We start from the raw sequence: 22,691 nt of genomic DNA, 5'->3' as shown, positions 1-22,691 counted from the left end.
CCTGAAACTATGAAAATTTAAAAGGATGATATTCAAGGACAGAAAGGATGCCACACAAATACATGCACGCATGAATGCAAAGCTCACAAGTCAAAGCTGACACGCAACAGAGTGTATAAAAGTGTGAAATTCCTATTGATTGCTTTGGGACAAAATTCTTTTTACAGGAAACTTCTTTTAGATGGTTGTTCTATGTTCTTTTGCTCTATTTATTTTTTATTTTCTATTTTATTTATTTATTTAAGAAGTTGCACTTTAAGTCAGAGAGACCACACAGCTGAAGAAAACCAAGGACAAACACACACACACTCACACAACACAAACACACACAAAAAAATGAAAACCTAAAAATAATTGTACAAATAATTGTATATATTCATATATACACCGATCAGCCACAACCTTAAAACCACCTGCCTAATATTGTGTAGGTCCCCCTCGTGCCGCCAAAATAGCGCCAACCCACATCTCAGAATAGCATTCTGAGATGATATTCTTCTCATCACAATTGTACAGAGTGGTTATCTGAGTTACCATAGACTTTGTCAGTTCAAACCAGTCTGGCCATTCTCTGTTGACCTCTCTCATCAACAAGGCATTTCTGTCCGCAGAACCGCCACTCACTGGATGTTTTTTTGTTTTTGGCACCATTCTGAGTAAATTCTAGAGGCTGTTGTGCGTGAAAATCCCAAGAGATCAGCAGTTACAGAAATACTCAAACCAGCCCATCTGGCACCAACAATCATCCATGCGATTCTAATCAGCCAATCGTGTGGCAGCAGTGCAGTGCATAAAATCATGTAGATACGGGTCAGGAGCTTCAGTTAATGTTCACATCAATCATCAGAATGGGGAAAAAATGTGATCTCAGTGATTTGGACTGTGGCATGATTGTTGGCGCTTTTTGGCGGCACGAGGGGGACCTACACAATATTAGGCAGGTGGTTTTAATATTGTGGCTGATCAGTGTAACACAGTCATTTTAAATTTGACAATGATTTTTATTTAATTCAACATGAGTTTAACTAAAATTGTTGTATAACAAATACTACCATGGCATAAATACATTTAAATAATATGATATTAATAAACATTATTTATTCCAAATGTATTATATCATTATATTATATTATTATAAATTTGTATAAAATATAGATATTACTGTTATATGAATTAATATTTATTATATCATACATATTTTTGAAATAGATAGATTTGTACTTTATTATAGTAAAAAATACTGTAAGACAATATTTTTATTTAAATCAACGTAAACAAACTTAAATTGTCATACAACAAATACAATGATTATACAAATAATTTAAAATAATATTATATTAATAAAATTTATTTTATTACAAAATGATTATATTACATTATTATAAAAGTATATATAATATAGACATCTGTTATATTAATACATATTTATCAAATTAATTATACTTTTTGCATAATTTCAACTTTATTATAGTAAATCAATAATGTACACGTACAAGTTCTCCCATGAAATAAATACTTTAAAATAATATTATGTCAATAAATATTATTATTGCTATTAAATAAAATTATTATTTCATTATTATTATTATTATACTTATTATTACAAAATTAATAAATAATATACATATTTATTATATTAAATATTTGTTTTTGGCATTAATGAGAATAAGATTTTCTGTATTACAGTAATGAGAACTGGGGGATATATTCGCTTAATTGTCATGAAAATGTAAAAATTCGTAACGGTCCGAGTATATTCATCCATACATACACATACAAACGTAAACAAACAAACTTACACACATTCACATACAGGTACTACCTGACATTGGCGAGTGGTCCAGTGCTCTCGAAGTTGGCTTTAGATTCTGGCTCATCGCTGGAGGACTTGCGGGTATCAGAGTATGAAGAGACGCTGTTAAAACGCACTTTGTATGTCCTAAGAGAGGTATAGAAAAGTGACACATTAGATAGACAATTTTACAGTGTGATTTATTTGTGTGTATATGCAACTGACGGTCATGTTTGTAAGGTTTGAGTGCATAGAAGAAAGAAAAAATGCATGTTATGCGTGTGTGTCTATTAGAAATATGTTAGACTGGGTGTAGGTGTGTGTTGGTGTGTTAGCAGAGGACACCGAATAAAAATAATTACGGGAAAGCAGATGGGTGGGAGGAAGAGAAGAGAATCGCAAGCTTGTGTAAACACTCACACACACACACACACACACACACACACTCACTTTCTGTCCTCCACGCTGGTGGTGGGATGTCTCATCTCCATCAGTGCCGCACCGAATTTCTGCAGCGTGGCAAAAAAGAGAAAGAGTAAAAGGAGACATGAGTTACTGTCCCTTCCCACGCCTATTTAAAAGTCAGTCAGGACTGTAAAGAAATTCCAGTATAATGCAGGTTCTCTATAGTGTACAGTATGTGTAAAGTCCTGTTTTGATCACGATAAAAGCATATTACGTTGAGTTGTAAATGTTTGACACTTTGTTTTATAGAAGAAATATATAATTGATGTGCTCAGTTAAACACTGGAGCTTTTTAAGGAAGCTCATGCTTGTGTAATAAATGTGTAATAAATGTGTAACAAGTGTGTTATAACACCTCTCCATTTTCAGGAGGATCCCCATTGCCGAACGTACTGGTCACCACTAACACAAGTGTCTCGTGCTCCAAGTCAACTGTATCGTATTCATCCATTGAGATTACCTGCAGGAATAAATGGTGCTGCATTATACACATTTTAAAACTAAATTCTCCTACTACAGTATATTTATTCAATATTATGACTTCAGAAAACTAAATCTATCTTCAAATGTAAATTAATAATTTTCAAGGGTATTTTGACACTTTTATTATGTATTAATACAGTGGTGCAGGCCAGATTCAAACCTGTGTTTCCCGCATGAGCACCATGGCTCAACATGTGTGGACAAAAAATAGAAAAGTGTGGATGTTCAAACAAAGTTGGGTATAGGTGCAGGACACAAAACAGCAAACTAAGGAGTGGGGTTGGGTGGATGAGTCAATGCCTGCACACTCATCATATTTCTCCAAATATTATTCAATTACAATGCAAATTTTTTCCTTTGTCTTGTGTTGAATGTTGTTAGGCTATTTCTGGTTATTTATCTTAGTTCATCTCAAGTCTTAAATCTAAGTCACATTTGTTTACTGGATCTTTGTTACTGAATATTTTGTTACTTTCCATTTCAGAGCAATTAAATCTGCACTTAGGTTCACATTCATCCAACACATTAGTTCTATTTTAAGTACTCACTAGAACTTTTTGTGACTTTTAGATTCAAAACGTTTCCTCGACTAGACCATTTTATTTTAACGTGATTGAATTTCCATTTCATTCAAAAGCCAGGAGCCAAGTTTGTTAATTTGTTAAATTGCTGAATGTTTGATCAGCGTTTGGGGATATTTGAGGGTTTGTTAGTGTGAAAAATCACGCAATGAGCATTAGGATGGGAGGCATGTTATTGCTTGATCCTGACATATTGCCAAAAGGGGTGTGACGATAATGAACATTTCGAACGGTGCCTAACGAGCAGCTAATGCACCATGATACAATTAACAGAAAAGACGTAACAGCGTGTGTGGCAGGGCAAACGCTCTTAGGACATGCAGAGAGAGAGAGAGAGTGAGAGAGAGAAGTATATAAACGTCATCTGCATTTTAGTCACGTCATAACAAGAGCACATGACCGAGATTGATTATTCTGTCAGATAATAAAAATAACTTTGCATATCCCTGTCCTAAGGCTGAAATATTTGATCAAGTACAGTTTTGACTATCTGTTTTTTAATACCCTACATAGCTGTGAGTATAACGCAATCTTATCTAAAACCACAGCTCAATGCCTGGGTGAGTCAATTCTCGTGTCCCTTGGCATTTTACTGCACTGGAGGAGAAGAAATTGTGGCACAAGAAGCATTTGTGCCATCCAAGCTTGATTTTGTGCGAAAATGGCTTTCTCACTCATTGTAGCACTGCATTGAAAAGGGGATTCTAGTTTATTCATGTGGATGTGCATGCCTTGCGTCAATACTCTTTGTCATTTTGGCTTTTTGTCAACTGTCTACATCAATGGTTATGCAAATCCATTTAAAGCATTCATCTGGAAATGAAAATTATTTTAACATTGTGTGACCCCGCGTCCACATGTGTGGACATTGTATTTTGGCTTCGCTATACACAACACTTAATTTCAATGAATTTAAATTGACTGAATATGGTTCACAAGAATCAACACTGTCATTAAACTTCTGGCGCACCACGTCACGTGACAAAACAGCATGACGTCAATTTCCGTGAAGCACTCTTACGGGCGCAGCACCAACAAAAGTGCCTCTGGTAAGAAACCTTTTACATTTTTTTTATTGAAACCTGTTTGGTTGTAAAGTGTAGCGACTCTAGTTTTCTTTGATATGCCACTATAAAAAATCCATTCATTTTTTGCACGTCAGCACGCTGATAAACATAAGGTCCACATTTCATTTTAACATAAATTTTATATTTTATTTGTTATCACTGTACAATACGGATCTATTCATTAACATAAGTAAATGCATTTCTTTATATTGACTGTGCATTTTCACATTGAGAATCTAAAAGCTGAAAAATGTTGATTTCAGAGGCTTTATATGGAGTTAGGATGAAAATAAGGGGTATTTCGAACTGTTCTGAGACCAGTGTAGACAGACAGCACTCTGAAGGTTAAGACATTCACTAAATAGGGAGCAAGGGTGCATCCTATATCTTTCTATGCAGCTAACTGCATTCACTCCTAAAATCTGACCAAAAGTTTAGTTTCAGGCTGCAGATGATGTTTGGCAGACACGGGACAATGATAATCAGTACATTGATTAAACATTTTATAATGCAAAATTTTATTGTAACATGGTTGACAGTGATTGGATGATGCTGGCCATTACTTTGAATAAGAATTGTTTATTCAGCTTTATAGCAATTCAGATGTAATATCTACAACCTCTCAAAAACATGAATAACCAACACTCCTGGAAACAAAATAAACAATTTGATGAAAATTGTTTTACTTTCTATGGCTTGTTATTATTTAAAATTTCACAACTTAGTCCCACTGTCCAAATATGTGGACATCAATTTTTAGGAAAACTATTTGCTCTAGAATTTATTTATTTATTATAATTTTTTTGCTTGTTTATTAGGTGCAACTAGTTACAAATCAAAAAGGGATATTAAAAATGCAAACAGCAGTAATGCTTGGGTCTCAGGAGGTTAAAGGGGCCATATTGTGAGACATCAAATTTTTCTTGAGCTTTTGAGATAAAAGCACTATTTACTGTGAAAACGTGCTATAACTTGCAGACCTCAAAACTTCTGTCCCAGTACAAAAAGATCTCAGAGAAGTGGATCTCAGAGAAGCCTCTGTTATTTTACCTTGGCATCAAACGCATGCTTGAAAATCTCACAGAGCGTTTTTGCGTAGTCCTGTGATTTCCCCGTTTCTGTGGCGAAAAGGATGGTTGCTTTCACTCTCTTGGCCATGGCCTGCCCCATGAGTTTGGCTGAAAATTTCACAGCTCTGACAAACATACACAAGCACATAGAGGTATGTCATCAAGGATAAATTACAGTAAAATAGGGATGTGCAAAATAGCATTTTCAAAATGGACAGTGGGCTGCATGAATGACTCGTAGACTAATCGCTTTCAAGGAAGTCCTGTATAATTAAGGTTGGTTTTGGCGTTCACCTGTCCCTGATTGGACATGTTTCTTAGGAGATGTTTAAAAACAGAATGTAACACAATCCGCCTGATCTCGTGAAAATTACGTGACTGTGGCGAAATACACTGACCGAACACTTTTTTTAGTAACACTATGGTACTAATAAAGTGCCCGACATGGTCTTCTGCTGTTGTAGCCCATTCACCTCAAGTTTTGACATATTGTGCATTCTGAGATGCTATTCTGCTCACTACAATTGTACAGAGTGATCATCTGTGTTACTGTAGCCTTTCTGTCAGCTCAAACCAGTTTGGCCATTCTCCGTTGACCGCTCTCATCAACAAGGCGTTTCTGACCGCAGAACTGCTGGTCACTGGATGTTTTTTGGCACCATTCTAAGTAAACTCTAGAGACTGTTGTGTGTGAAAATCCCAGGAGATCAGCAGTAACAGGAATAATCAAACCAGCCCGTCAGGCACCAACAATCATGCCACGGTTGAAATCACTGAGATCACATTTTTTCCCAATTCTGACAGTTGATGTGAATATTTACTGAAGCTCCTGACCCGTATCTGAATTATTTTATACATTACACTGCTGCCACACGATTGGCTGCTTAGATAATCGCATAAATAAGTAAGTGTACAGGTCTTCCTAATAAATTGCTCAGTGAGTGTATTTCTTTAAAATCACATCACGTTAATCATTACAAGTATTCTGGCAGTTCTGAGGTGAAATTTCCACTGTGTGGAGCTAAAAATGAGTTAAATGTTCTCCCAAACAGATGAGGTTTTTAAGTTTAATACTCTATAGAGGTTTAAATCAACAATACCCTACCCTGAACCCTAAACCTAAACCTAACCGATAGTGTCAGAAAAAGCAAATGTGAGATGAAAAACACAATTGCTGAAGTAACCACGTCATTTGATAGCACTGAAACAAACTTGTAAATATAGTTGCTTATGTAATGCAAACATTAAAATGTATCGCCTTACAAGTCATGCACTACAGTAAAAGTGTTTAGATGTCATAGCATTGAGTGAGTAACAGTGTGAAATGTAAGTGTTTATGAACTGATGATCTGCTGGTTTATTTGTGATTTGTGTAAAAAAGAAAAAAGTAATTGTTGTTGTAGCGCCTCTAGTGTTCATTTCACCAGGAAACTGATGCTATATGTACAAGGAGCCACATAAAAAACCAGCGCGAGATGTGGCGCAGTTGCAAAAGATATTCATCTAAATGTAAATGGCTGTAGCAGCGGTGCTTTAAAGAGGTAAACTGTAAAACGTAACTTTTCCGAGAGGGTTTTACAATGCCAAATGTCTAACAGCTAAAGTATGAAAATATTGTCACTAAAAATATCAAAACTAAAAAATATAAGAAAAATATCTAGATTAACTAGGAGACTTCACTAATCAGCTCCCTTGTTGTTGGACGACCCATCCCTACTGTAAAACAGGCTTGACTGAATATCATTTCTATTGTGACAATCGCTGCCCAACAAGTGCACCACCGGCGTGAATATTATCCTTTTCTCCTTTCTCTCAGCAAGAGTTTAACGCGCCGACAGTCACTTCCCCCATTTCTGCGACTACGCAATCACATAAACGCAGCTACTGATATCCTATGGGCAATTACTATAATAGCTCAGAGACTGAACAGCAAGGGACATTGAGGGAAACCTGATTACACCCAAGTCTGATTCAGTGAGTTACACTTGCGTTCTGCTGTACCCTGCATTCAGGCATTATTCCAGTGTAATATACCGGGAAAATCACTCTTTAACAGCCATTAACAAAATAGCTTGCTGAAATTTCTGGCTATGGGCTATAATTACAAAAAATGGGACTGAAAGATGTGGAGTGTTGCAGACCGTTGGCCTTTGGAAGCATTGCGGTGCCCCATACATGTCAATTTCAACATACACTTCCTGCTCAACACAAATACAAAGGTCTCAGCCCCTCCACCCACTCACTTGGCAAGTTTCTTGAAGCCAATCGCTCTTTTCTTTGTGGGTGTTCCATTCACCCCTTTCCACACGTGAGTGTTCCATGGGTCAGGCTGGACAGAGAGCAAGAAAGAGAGAAACAAAGAAACTCATTTCACCAATATGAATAGTACAATTCTGATCAAGTGACTATTTATGTAGTATTACAAACTGAATGGTTCCAGCTCTAAAGTCTGATTGGTTGAGTCATACTTGAAGCTGTTAAATAACAAATATACACTCACCTGATTGTAATTCATCAACAGAATTTTATCAACTAATATTTGGTCCCAAAGCTAGCCCTTACTGAATGAGCTTAATTTATATATATTTTTATATTAATATTATTTTTTTTAATATTTATATTATTTTTATAATTAATAACCATCAAATTAAAAAAATAAAAATGTGATTGTTTTATTTCATTTATTTCATGTTTATGTTGATTTTATGTTTATTTTAAACACAAATCAGTGTATTAAACTGTATTTAGACATGTCCTAAATTTTGTTAATAGGGTTGTAAATATTACAAACGCCAAATAAAATAAACAGAATACACAACAGCTTGTTTAATATTTAGTTTGACTTCCTTAGGTTGATGAAACACATTTTATAAAAAAATAAATAAAAATAAATAAATAAATAAATAAACAGTTCTCAAACCTTATCAAATATGTTATCTATTTGAAAAAAAAGTGGCATTTAAATGTTGACCTTTAAAATGTTTGCTTGGCATCCCTAAACAGCCTACAGTTATGAATGAACTATATTAGTAGGCGATGTTTCATGTTGTGCCAAACAACACCCCTTAACCATGGTAAAATTACTATAATGCTTGGCCTCTAATAACTTCTTGCTTTATTATTTAATATGAAAAAGTTCAGATTTCAAAAAACACTGAAAATGAATTAAGCATACAAATACATCTTTCCCTCTACTCTACCCATAGGTTCAATTGTTAGAAGTCAAAATCTTGGTATGACTTCAATCTAGACAACCTAGGTTACCTGATACTCAAAGGAAGGCGTCAGGCGATAGTTGAGCATTTCCTGGTGGAAAACTGGTGTGATGCTGCCAGACATGGGTGGTACTATCCACACCCAGTCGCCCGGGCAACCACCTCTCACCCTGTACTCATTCTCCATGTGTTTCATGAAGGACTCAGTGGCTGAGTGATGATCTACGATGGTAACCTTTGACATCTGTGAAAAGAAATATGGGAATAATTAATGAGAATACTGCTAACACTTTACAATAAGGTTCCATTTGTTAACATAGTTAGCAACATTAAAGGGATAGTCCACCCAAAAATTTAAATGATCTCATTATTTACTCACCCTCATGATATCCCAGGTGTGTATGACTTTCTTTCTTCACCAGAACACATTTTAAGAAACACAGAAAATTACCTTAGCTCAGTAGATCCTTAAAATGCAAGTGAAAGGAGATTTCTCTTCTGAAGCTCCAAAAATCACAGACAGTCATCTTAAACGTCATCGATACGACTCCAGCGATTAATGTCTTCTAAAGTGATATGATCACTTTTGGTGCGAAAAAAGATCAATATTTAATAACTTTTTAACTATAATCCAATGTGAGCGTAAGCTTCACAAGAGGGTGGAGTCCAAGTGGTCTCTCGTGTGATGTATTCCCATTGCCAAAGGACAGACATAATCTCACGTTCTCTACTCGGTTGAGACATCCAGGATGAGTACACAAACGCACCATTGTGAGTAAAGAAACAGATCAATACAGATCTAAACCAAATCCAACCAAGCTACTCTACAGTGTTCCTCCTCACTTGTAAACAGCGCTGCTCATCCAGCTGTGATGCACGAGCCTCAGTTCTTGCGTGTTTCAAATGCCAATGTGATTATGTCACACGTGCATACCACTGCTGACAGAAGCATGATTTAGAGGAAAAAAAATACTTAAATATTTTTCTTTTTTGCATCAAAAGCAATCGTGTTGCTTTAGAAGACATTTATTTAACAGCTGGTGTCATGTGGATGACGTTTATGCTGACTGTCTGTGATTTTTGGAGCTTCGAAGGAGAAATCTCCATTCACTTGCATTTTAAGGATCTACTGAGCTAAGATAATTTTCTGTTTTTCTTCAAATGTGTTCTGGTGAAGAAAGAGAGTCATACACACGGAGGATATCATGAGGGTGAGTACATAATGAGACCATTTTCATTTTTGGGTGAACTATCCCTTTAACATGAACTAACAATGAACAATACTTTATTTGATTAAATACTAGCTTACATTAATCTTGGTTCATTTAAATATATATATATATATATATATATATATATATATATATATATATATATATATATATTTTCTCCCCAATTTGGAATGCCCAATTCCCAATGTGCTCAAAGTCTTCATGGTGGCGTAGTGACTTGCCTCAATCCGGGTGGCGGAGGACAAATCTCAGTTGCCTCTGCGTCTGAGACTGTCAATCCGCGCATTTTATCACGTGGCTTGTAGAGCGCGTTATCGCGGAGACGTAGCGCGTGTGGAGGCTACACGCTATTCTCCGCGGCATCCACGCACAACTCACCACATGCCCCACCGAGAGTGAGAACCACACATTATAGCGACCACGAGGAGGTTACCCCATGTGACTCTACCCTCCCTAGCAACCGGGCCAATTTGGTTGCTTAGGAGACCTGGCTGGAGTCGAACTCACGACTCCAGGGGTGGTAGTCAGCGTCAGTACTAGCTGAGCTACCCAGACCCCCCGGGTAATTTTAATTTAAATATTTACTAATACTAGCATTTTTTATCAAATGTTGTTTTAGTTAATATTAGTTAATGCACTATGAACTAACATGAACTAACAATGAACAATTGTATTTTTATTCATAACTAACATTAAAAAAGGTTAATAAATGCTGTAAAAATATATTGTTCATTGTTTGTTCATGATACCTCATGCTTTAACTTATGTAAACGAGTGGAACCTTATTGTAAAGTATTCTCAGAATACTTAGATCCTGGCTAAAAAATACCAGTTCAGACCTACATGCATTTCCATGCAAACAACTAAATAATCCCATTGTTAAAAAAGAAACAAAAAAAAAGAGTAAAAACAATGCATAATACAAAACAAAAATTGGTTTTATGACCAATAAGAAATATTTTGTGGCTGGTAAATTTTCTCAGTTCACTCAACACTGGCAAAGTGTGTCAAAAAGTAAATTATGGACCCTGCCACTACATCTTAAAGCTTGTCAAAGTCCACAAAAGCCCCCGATCCCAGTTTAGTTTTTCTATCAATATATGACATAAATCTGATATGCTTTTCAAACACGTAAACAACAACAAATCACATAATATATTGTGCATTCATGTCTATGACAATTTTCTAACACATTTTGTGTATTTTGTCATGCTTAATCCAGCATGTTGATATCTGTCAATGCAACCTGCAATTAAAATCTCAGATTTGCTTAGATTACAGCATGTCTAGTATTCCTAGTAGTTTTGATTGCGGTCTCATCCGCAATAATGAAAGATAAGGATAAACTATATCTCATTAATTAAGAAGTGTTAAAACCTTTTAATAAAAGCCTATATATAAAATATGAAACTGCATGGAGTTATCATTATATATTTTTAGTCAAATGAGCTGTCAGTTAAATGGTCCTAACTTCTTAATTCTATTAAGAATTATTTCCTTTGATTTGTGAGAACTGGTTTCTGTTTTATTATGAATGCTTCATAAATGTGAACACAGAAATGCTTGAAATCTCTTTAAAAAGCTATGCAAAGAGACAGGCTGGAAAATTAGATACTAGCAAAAATATGTAAACTTGACCAAAAATAAGACTAAAATCATGAGGGTAAACTTCACCAAGACAGTTAAGAATATCTTCGGATCATATTTTACACAAATAAATAAATTAATAATAAATAATTATATTTTTCATAAATCAAAGTTTTCAGAAGTTCCGAAGTTTTGCAATGTGACACTATTTTCAATGACAGTTCCCCGCAAAATATACTTTAAGAAAAAATAATTCAACTGAAATAATGCTATATAATTTAAAATGTGCAGTACTTCTACATCAAGGTAGTATTTGTTGATTTTAAAAAAATAATAAAAATAAAAAATATTCCCAGACAGCAAAAATGCTAATTACTAACAATTACTAACAAAATCAAAATGCTGGACACATTACAGTAAACAGTCATGGAAATCATGTCACGATGCCAAAAAAACATAATGGTCCTAAAATGTGTGATTTTGATCATTTTGATCTTTTATTACTAGTTTTTGTGAGATTCACCCATGTGTTGAGCTTTAGGCTACCTGAAAGCTGTAAAGAACAGCGATGTTGATCTCCACCAGGGCCTGGTCCTTCCACAAGGACGAAGTCTTCCTCGTGTCCAGCCCCATTGATGTGGCTACTTCCTGAAATGGAGGAAAGAATCACACAGAACAGAGAGGAATATATTCATACTGAATTCTCCCAGGATCTGAACCTAGGTTAATAGAACTGCCATTCATGATCTGTCACTATAGACCGGAAAGATCAAGAGAGATTAGGAAACCTTTCTGAAATTACATAAATTAATTGAGTGGATTTCAACAAGAGGATCTCTGACTTTTTTTTAAAGAAAAGGAGGGACTAGTTCAAATAAATGTTTGTGGTAATCAACATTATGCCACAAATGCTGTCGATTGAGCTTAACTTGTATTGAACCCGAAATATTCCTTTAAATGTTATTGTACAGCTTGGAATATAGTGCAGTATAGTGATTACTTCTATTGTACTTTTATGGTACTTTTTAGAGCTTGACAGCCCCCTATTCGCTTTTGTTTTATGAAAAAGAGCAGATGTATATGGTTATGGTTTATACATTTCTAAGAAAAATTATATGGTTTTAGAGCAACTTCCGGTGCACTGTTCCTTTAACAGAGCAGATGGATTACTGTAGAGTAAAATGAGAGAAAGCCAATTGGAAATCACAGCAGATTAAGATAAGTTAGGATGTTATTAATTTAAAATGTTTATTGTTTATGGGGCGTATTAAATGTAGAGTAGAGGCATACTGGATGAGTATAAAAACAATGATAATTGAAGACAGCATGTTTGTAAATTAACAATCTGTGTTTCTGTAGTAAATGGTGCATTTCAATAGACGGTGCTTATTAAACCGTATAATTAACTTAATCTAATATAATGGATGATCAACCACATATGTGATATTGCTCATTTACTGTTGGGGTAAATGTCTAATGCAAATGCACATTAATTTTGTTAATGCTCAAACTGTGGTATTACAGTGTAAAAAGTGACGTTTCTTATTTCATGACACCAGAGACATTTTTAACAGTGTGTGGCTAGATTTATGGCTGTCTAGTGCGGTACCTCAAGAATGTTGTATCGAGAGCTGTCGCAGAAGTCTCTGACACCGATCTCGGTCCCCATGTACCAGCCGCTGAAGGGGCAGGCGGTGAACTCCAGCCCCCCGATCTCAAGCAGCATGTTGGACACGGCAGGAAGGCCATACCACTTTAGATTCAGATCCTTGAACCATTCAAACCTAGACAGACACAAAGAAAAGCATAGTCAAAAACCTGCACAAAGAGGAATATCTAAAAACAAGAGAAACAAGGTGGTGAGAACCTCTGTGTGATGTATAATTCTATAATTCTTTGTGGAAGGAGAGACACTGGAGGGGGACATGGTTGGGATGAATTATGAATAGAGAAAGTATAAGGATGAGAAAGGTTCCAAGTTGCAAAATAAATTGGAAAAATACACATAATATAAACATTGTATGTGTTAACATGATTTTAGTGTGATAAAATCTTGTAATTTTGGATATAAATTTACAAATATAAGGTTAGTAAGTGATTTTTATCACATTAAAATCATGTTAACACATACAATGTTTATATCTTGCGGCTATACTTATGAAACAGGGTACAAAATTAGATTTAAAATAATTCTTCATGGTAATCAACATTAAAACACAAATGCTATCAATTGAGCTTAAAAGAATAGTTCACCCAAAAATGAAAATTCTCTCAACATTTACTCACCCTTATGCCATCCCAGACATCTGCTGAACTCAAATGAAGATTTTTAGAAGAATATTTCAGCTCTGTAGATCCATACAATGCAAATGTATGTGTGGCAAAATTCTGAAGCTCCAAAAATCACATAAGTCAGCATAAAAGTAATCCATAAGACTCCAGTGGTTAAATCAATGTGTGGGTGTGAAACAGATTAAAATTGAAAGTCATTTTTTTATTATAAATTCTCCTCCCTGTTCAGTCAATCGCCACTTCAAATTCTTCTTCTTGTGCTTTTGGTGATTCACATTCTTTGTGCATATCGCCCCCTACAGGGCAGGTAGAAGAACTTCTAGTTTAAAAAAAAAAAGGACTTAAATATTGAGCTGTCTCTCACCCTCACCTATCATATCACTTCTGAATATATGGATTTATCCACTGGAGTCATATGGATTATGTTTATGCGATGTTATGTGCTTTTTGGAGAATCACATTTTTGCCACACATTCACTTGCATTGTATGGACCAACAGAGCTGAAATATTCTTCTAAAAATCTTAATTTGTGTTCTGCTGAAGAAAGTCATACACATCTGGGATGGCATAAGGGTGAGTAAATGATGAGAAATTTTTCATTTTTTGGTGAACTATCCCTTTAAGTTGTATTAAATTGGAACATTGCTTTACGCGAACAACATGTACAGTGCATCCGGAAAGCATTCACAGCGCTTCACTTTTTCCACATTTTGTTATGTTACAGCCTTATTCCAAAATGGATTAAATTCAATATTTTCCTCAATTCTACAAACAATACCCCATAATGACAACGTGAAAGAAGTTTGTTTGAAATCTTTGCAAATTTATAAAAAAATTAATAAAATAAAAAAATAAAAACACATGTACATTAAGTATTCACAGCCTTTGCTCAATATTTTGTTGAAGCACCTTTGGCACCAATTACAGCCTCAAGTCTTTTTGAGTATGATGCTACAAGCCTGGCACATCTATTTTTGGGCAGTTTCTCCCATTCTTCTTTGCAGGACCTCTCAAGCTCCATCAGGTTGGATGGGGAGTGTCGGTGCACAGCCATTTTCAGATCTCTCCAGAGATGTTCAATCGGGTTCAAGTCTGGGCTCTGGCTGGGCCACTCAAGGACATTCACAGAGTTGTCCCGTAGCCACTCCTTTGTTATCTTGGCTGTGTGCTTAGGGTCGTTGTCCTGTTGGAAGATGAACCTTCACCCCAGTCTGAGGTCCAGAGCGCTCTGGAGCAGGTTTTCATCAAGGAAGTCTCTGTACATTGCTGCATTCATCTTTCCCTCGTTCCTGACTTGTCTCCCAGTTCCTGCCGCTGAAAAACATCCCCACAGCATGATGCTGCCACCACCATGCTTCACTGTAGGGATGGTATTGGCCAGGTGATGAGCGGTGCCTGGTTTCCTCCAGACATGACGCTTGCCATTCAGGACAAAGAGTTCAATCTTTGTTTCTCATGGTCTGAGAGTCCTTCAGGTGCCTTTTGGCAAACTCCAGGTGGGCTGTCATGTGCCTTTTACTGAGGAGTGGCTTCTGTCTGGCCACTCTACCATACAGGCCTGATTGGTGGAGTGCTGCAGAGATGGTTGTTCTTCTGGAAGGTTCTCCTCTCTCCACAGAGAAACGCTGGAGCTCTGTCTGAGTGACCATCGGGTTCTTGGTCACCTCCCTGACCAAGGCCCTTCTCCCCCGATCGCTCAGTTTGACCAGGCGGCCAGCTCTAGGAAGAATCCTGGTGGTTCCAAACTTCTTCCATTTACGGATGATGGAGGCCACTGTGCTCATTGGGACCTTCAATGCTGCAGAAATTTTTCTGTACCCTTCCCCAGATCTGTGCCTCGATACAATCCTGTCTCGGAGGTCTACAGACAATTCCTTGGACTTCATGGCTTTGTTTGTGCTCTGACATGCACTGTTAACTGTGGGACCTTATATAGACAGGTGTGTGCCTTTCCAAATCACGTCCAATCAACTGAATTTACCACAGGTGGATGCCAATCAAGTTGTAGAATCATCTCAAGGATGATCAGTGGAAACAGGATGCACCTGAGCTCAATTTTGAGTGTCATGGCAAAGGCTGTGAATACTTATGTACATGTGATTTTTTTTCGTTTTTTATTTTTAATAAATTTGCAAAGATTTCAAACAAACTTCTTTCACGTTGTCATTATGGGGTATTGTTTGTAGAATTTTGAGGAAAATAATGAATTGAATCCATTTTGGGATAAGGCTGTAACATAAAATGTGGAAAAAGTGAAGCGCTGTGAATACTTTCCGGATGCACTGTATGCAGTCAAAGTTCCTACATAACATGATACAAAACTGATTTAGTAAACGTTTTCAGCTAGGTGTGTGAAACACAGAAAATTATCTTCTCTTTTGATAAATGTACACCTGCAACACAAAAGTTAGCATTGCAATTTTGTTCCTTTATTTTTTATTTTTTATAACTTTGTTTCTCCGACAACAGAATGATGTTTGGAGATGGAGATATCAAGTAGGAATATCCTAGATACGACTTGGAATGGAATACATCATTTATCTTAACTCTAGCATTGATATAGAACACATAAATTAAAATACACATTTTAGCCTCATTGGACCCAAAGATTTATGAAATCATTTTGTCAGGTTTGATTGGTGATTTGATAAAGGTTATTTAAAAGTATAAGCTTAGCAAACAGTTTTGGAAACTTCAGTCTTACTGCATTCAGGTACAGTAGATATAAGATCACAAAACAGTTGCTATCCTACCAAGATGGCCACCAAGTGAAATCACTTACTATTAGAGAAGTTGGGCAGCATAGCTTGTATGTGGGATTATAAAACATTCTTCACTCTTTTAATGTGGCAAAAAGTTCAGAGTTTTTTTTTTTTTTTTTTTGTCACATGCCCAATTGAGATGGCAGTGAAACAATTTGCAGCAGAAGTTCTTGAGGATTATTTGCATAATATAGTACATCAGTAGAATTCCTTGGCATAGCAGATGTACAACTTTAAGATTGGAGTGCTGTTTACCATTTTCATTATAATTTCTCTGTAAGTATACGTGCGCATAGTAAGCCCTGCCAAAACTATCATTATCTCCAAACGAGCACCTGCAGGATTCTCAGGTGTTGCACTGAGAGGCCAGTTCCACCTGTGCCTATTGCTAATGCTGTGAACAGAAGTGCTCTGGTGAAATGGCTTATCCATGCATTAGCATTCCCACAATTACTGTGCTACATATTGCCAAGATTGAGCCCATAATTGTAACAGCAGTAAACTAACACATTCTTTGCTTATGTAAATGTATGTTTGCAATCTCCTGTATTTTAAATGCTTGTTTGGTTTGTCAGCTGGCTTTGAGTGTTTTGAAGCAATCACCCAATAATGGACATTATATTAATGCTGATAAAAGTTTCAAACCTTAGGAAAACAAGTGTTGATGATTGTCGTAAACTGTTGTTTTGTTGTTCTAGCGGTCTTATAATGGTAGTGTTTGTTGTGAATATTATAGTGTATAGTATTTCAATCAGTTTCAAGGATGTTGTTATTTCTGATCAGAATGTGTGATCTGTGTGCAATTTGACTTTTTAATGTTGGTGTTAGTTTAGTTACCAGAGTGAGCTTCTCTCATAGACTATTAGTCTGTAATGATCAACCAATCCTCATGTTAAAGGATTAGATCACCCAAAAATGAAATTCTCTCATAATTTACTCACCCTCATGCCAAACCAGATGTGTATGACTTTCATTCTTCTTCAGAACACAAATGAAGATTTTTAGAAAAATATTTCAGCTCTGTAGTGAATGGTTGGCAAATTTTTGAAGCTCCAAAAAGCACTTATTGCCATCATAAAAGTAATTCATTCGACTCCAGTGGATTAATTAATGTTTTCTGAAACAAAATGCTAGGTGTAAGAAATTGATACATTTTTAAAACTTCTTTTACAAACATTTACAAGGGTCGAGCTCAAGTTCACATGAGAACTGGCGTGTGAAATAAGATAAAAACAGAAGTGCAGTGTTGTTTACAATAGAGGAGCATAGATAATCATACATAGATGCCTCATTCAGCTGGTTTGAATACGTCAACTGCAGCGCCATCTTGGAATGGTCAATAGACAGCTGTTTGAATTGGTTTGAATGCAAGTGAGTGAGTGGAGGAGATACCACAGACCGAGCTCCTTGCTCAGACCACTGCATAAACTCCTTTTGTGTCAAAAAAGTACCGCGGTCCATTGAAATAGCTGCTAATAAGGGATCTACATATGAATATCTATGCAGAGTAGGCTTACATCACGCGAGAGGCAGTTTGAACTCCACCCTCATCAATGTACAAACCTCAAGCTGGCCAGAAGCGAAGATTTTTAGTAAAAAAAAAATTAATATTCATCTATTTCTTACACAAACCTAGTGTTTCACTTCAGAAGACATTAATTAGACCACTGGAATCATATGGATTATTTTTATGATGGCTATATGTACGTTTTGGAGCTTCAAAAAGTTGGCACCCATTCACTTGCATTTTATGGACCTACACAGCTGAAATATTTTTCTAAAAATCTTCATTTGTGTTCTTCTGAAGAAAGACAGTTTTACACACCTTGGATGCATTAGGGTGAGTAAATTATGAGAGAATTTTCATTTTTGGGTGAACTATTCCTTTAAGATGTTAAGATAATTAAGATATTTTATTCATTCATTCATTCTTCTAGAATTCCACAAATTACAACAAAACTCATAGTATTTTATTTTTAACTGCACATTGTCATAAACAATAGGGCTACACTGGTAGCGCTGTATGTTTCAGGCTAAAGATTCAAAAGAATCGGCTCATAAGAGTCATTCATTCAGGAATCGGGTAACACTGGTTGCGCTGTAGATTCAAACAAACCGGTTCATTTGAGTAATTTGCTTGGAAATAAGACTACAATGGTCACACTGCACGTTTCGAGCTGCTGATCGAGTAGCAGTGCTGCAGTGGCATGTTAAATTCATACTTAAAGTGGTTGCATGAAACACTGTCAGAGCATTTTAGCATGGTGTTGCGTCCGGTTCAGCGGAAAAATGCACATTCATGAGCCGTTAACGGAACAGGAAGTCATGAAAATAATTTGGTTGTGGTATTTTTAACAAATAATGAAAAATTACTTTTCTTGAAAATGTCTTTTTGGGCTCTCAGAGATGACAGATACTGTATAAAATATGATAAACTTAGTAATTTTTCAAATGGTAAGACTATCTGGCTGGTGTACACTCAGTAGAGAGACACTCCAAACAACTGTTTGTTTTGATTTATTTTAATGTATGTAATGTTTATAGAATGGGTCAAATTGCAACAAAACAGAACCTAGAATGGATACGAGTTGCACTTTTGAAAAGTGCATGACTGCTTTGTCTAAGGGATAATGCTTCAATAACATCTGCCTACGGGGTTTTGATTAGGTCAGATGAATTAATTAAAAAATTTTAAAGGAAATCTCGAAATACTACTTATTATTTTTACACATATTTCATTGGGGTTTCTGGAACCCCAAACATAAAAAACACTAGAGTCAATCTCATCAGATTATGAGGGTTAAAGATGCTCAGCATTATAAAAACAGAGGCCGGATCTAGTAAGATGGCCAGTTTTATGCCAAATTAGCCCACATTCCTGAGTGTATGCTCATTAAAGGAACACTCTCAGCTTGAGTTCCTCGTTGCTATGCCTCCTGAAGCTCTAAACGCTGCAGCCTCTCTGATATGTGATTTCCCTCTGGTATGGATGACATTGGCTATTGTCATTTTCTAGGTGGATGAACATTTGAGGAGAAAACCAATAGATTTCAGATCATGAGTAATGCCTGGTTCTTCTTACTTTGGATGTGTAATGGGAACCTCAAGTACAAGATCATCTGGAATCTCAAAAAGTTCAGGATCGTTCCCATTGGCTTGGAGAAGAAGGGGCAAAACATCAAAACGGCCTTTGGGAGCTTTCCATCCTTGCTGCATACAGATCTACAAGTTACAAACATTACAGACTTTCAGTTTCCAAGCATCTTACAGAGATGTTAAGAGAAACAAGAGGAATATTCTATAAACATGTTTACTACTGTAAGTATCATCTTGATCATGTGACATAGGATAGAGTTCTAGTCCCTCAATTTTAGAATTGTCTAAGTTGATCCCCCTACTGTTTTTTACAGCAATAATCATCATATTTTAAGAGCTGGACAAATTGGCGCTAGAATCAAAATCCATGATAATATTTTGTCAGATTTAATTGATGATTTGACAAATATAGATATGCAAGCTTGGCAAACAGCTTTGGTGATTTCTGTATCACCCCATTCAAGTGGGTAGGAGTTGTCACCCAATTAATATTCATTATGATTTATAATATGCCACCCCTTACTTTTCAGATCATTCCTAAGCCCCTGCTTGTTATGTTGACATTATATTAATATGATGCCATTAAGGAACTTTGGTGATGTCTGTGACTTGGTCACCTCAAGCTGGTACCCTTCCAGCCCAGTTGCAGTGCAGCTTTCTTATCTCACCTCAGTAAGCTCCATAGAAGACGGATCTCCAAGTATTGATCCATCAGGCTGCTTGTAGCCTGCATACCGGATTAACTGGCTGTTCCACACACGGAAGTCATGCTTTCCGTCTGTCCGCTGGGGGAAGATGGTAATAGCCGATCTGCACATCAGAGACCAAAGATCATTGCAGTGATGCTGGGATCCCTCTATGTGGATTTATGCTTATAATCTTCTAGCTAAAACAGTTAACCTAGTGAAATCATAACTGGAGATTTGTAGTCCTTTTAGTCCATCTTTATTAACTTTGAGGCCATCTAAATGCTAGTGTACTAATAAAATGCATTAGAGAAGCTTGTTCACAGCAGCATGCGTATTCACGTAAGTAAACAATGCAATGCAAGTTCTTGCGTGAAAACCCAAGAAAATCTCTCATTGCACTCATAAACATGCAATGGACGTCAACATATTTGATTGTATGCCTTCAGATTATTTGAAATATAACAGACAAGTTGCATGGACTACATTTATGATAGTTTTGGGTACTTTTTTAAGCTTTAAAGTAAGTCACTATCAACTGCAATTGTATTGAAAGATGGAGCAGGATATTCAGTACATTTTCTCCTTTTGTGTTACGCATAAGAAAGTAATACAGGTTTGGAATATGGACGGGGATCGTAAGATATGTAAGGTTCCATAGCCATAGATTCCGCAATCGAGCCCCTCCGCTTTGGACAGCACGCCAAATATGTTTTCCTTAATATGCTCCGGGACAATATGTACCAGCGAACGCTCTGAGACAATATGTACAGTACCAGCGAACTCATGAATTTGTTTCTGTGTTCTTTTCACTTTATTGACAAGAAGTCAACAGCAGAGAATACTTATCTTACCCACCATAATGGCTTTGCAACGATAGTTATATAATTATTTATGCCACATTTTCATTAGTGAGATTTGAAAATAATTATTTGATTTTCTTCTGCCCTGAATTTTTCCTGCCTGCAATCTATTTTCTTTTAAATATGTCTTTGCAGGATGCCCATGCCTTCCCAAAATGGGAAAAACTAATTTGGAAAAAAAAACGTGGCCATTATTTCATTATAAATTAAATGTATTTGTGGTGTGCATTTCATAATACATATTGTATCTGAATTGCTTTACATTAGCTTGGAGTCCTTACTTTTTGTACAATGTTTATAATGTATGTCCACATTAATTTATTTATTTGTATGTAGTTCTTTATGAATGGTACATGCATCCTGATTTCTTACACAAGATTGATAAAGTCAATCAACAGGACCATTCTTCGGTCAACACCAAAACATTTAATCTAGGTTTAGGCTAGCATTAAGGTACGGAGATTATGTAAACTTAAAATTATAAAGCTAGACTGAGCCTAGAACACAGTAATCTCATGCAAAATAATTGTACTTTATCCAAACAATAACAGCAGCATGACCGTCTCATCCCCTGAACCCTGCAATGCATGAGCATCCAACTATCTGAACCTCCCCTGCCTCTGCAATAAGTACACAATCTCAGTAGAACAGACTCTTCGGGATCTGACTACACTCAATATCTGCTTTAAAATAAGCATAATTATCGACAGTCCTCAAATCATGTACATTCTTACAGCTGTGATGGCAATGATAGGCTTCGGAGCTTTTCAGCTTGCTTATAGCTTCTCCATTGCTAGACAAAGACTCAATAAAGTAACCAAAATGCTCCTAAGTGTGATATTTGGCCACCATCCTCCCACCTGTCATCAATAACAGTTGGGCAGGGAAGAACAATATTGCATCGCTGTGATTCTGTTTTCATTTGTTCCCAAGTTTCTGTGCTTTTTAGTGCTGCCGATTGTTCATAACTGCAAGTTCCGCCCACATCGCCCGCAAGGTGTCATGGGACTCAGAAATATTGTGTATATTAGATGCACTAAAGCGCTGCAGGAAACACTGTCAGAGTATTTCAATACAGTGTTCCATCCAAATAGTCAGAACTGTTAAAGGTGCACTCAGTAATTTTTTCCCCATTAAAAAAGTTTTACTCCTAAAGAAATTAATTGTAATTTTTAAACATATGTATTAAATCATGACCACTCACATGAGATGAGGACTCTAGTCATATCAGTAACCTTATAAAAGCTATTTTATTCTACATGTGGCAGGGGTGCCCTCATGGAGGCTGCCATTTTAGAATCGCATAACCAGCTGAATACTACTCACTTAATCTCAGTAACCAGCTTGTTATTGGACAGATTCACTCTTGGATTAAATTAAGCATGGCTGATTGTAAATAGTGAATTTCTATTGGCATCTGTAATTGAACACTGTAAACTTTGAATGATGCTTCATCCACACCACTAGGTGTCACTGTAAGTCCAAGATGACACAAACAA

At 36.3% G+C, this 22,691-nt stretch overlaps 1 protein-coding gene across 1 annotated transcript in view; it reads right to left on the bottom strand.

Annotated features, from left to right (window-relative positions):
* Positions 1 to 22,691, bottom strand: part of nos1 (nitric oxide synthase 1 (neuronal)) — an 88,811-nt gene that overhangs the window by 32,768 nt on the left and 33,352 nt on the right. Inside the window, exons 7-16 of the mRNA XM_051692600.1 lie at positions 20,312 to 20,453; positions 19,630 to 19,769; positions 13,102 to 13,276; positions 12,039 to 12,140; positions 8,723 to 8,917; positions 7,702 to 7,787; positions 5,439 to 5,583; positions 2,613 to 2,717; positions 2,243 to 2,301; positions 1,823 to 1,939 (exon numbers count right to left, since the gene is read on the bottom strand). Of these exons, the coding sequence (XP_051548560.1) occupies positions 1,823 to 1,939; positions 2,243 to 2,301; positions 2,613 to 2,717; positions 5,439 to 5,583; positions 7,702 to 7,787; positions 8,723 to 8,917; positions 12,039 to 12,140; positions 13,102 to 13,276; positions 19,630 to 19,769; positions 20,312 to 20,453 (1,266 nt within the window). The remainder of the gene's footprint in view (positions 1 to 1,822; positions 1,940 to 2,242; positions 2,302 to 2,612; positions 2,718 to 5,438; positions 5,584 to 7,701; positions 7,788 to 8,722; positions 8,918 to 12,038; positions 12,141 to 13,101; positions 13,277 to 19,629; positions 19,770 to 20,311; positions 20,454 to 22,691) is intronic.

The sequence above is a fragment of the Myxocyprinus asiaticus genome, chromosome 4 (genome assembly GCF_019703515.2).
Source record: "Myxocyprinus asiaticus isolate MX2 ecotype Aquarium Trade chromosome 4, UBuf_Myxa_2, whole genome shotgun sequence".
Lineage (NCBI taxonomy): Eukaryota > Metazoa > Chordata > Actinopteri > Cypriniformes > Catostomidae > Myxocyprinus > Myxocyprinus asiaticus.
This window is presented reverse-complemented; position numbering and strand designations above follow the sequence as displayed.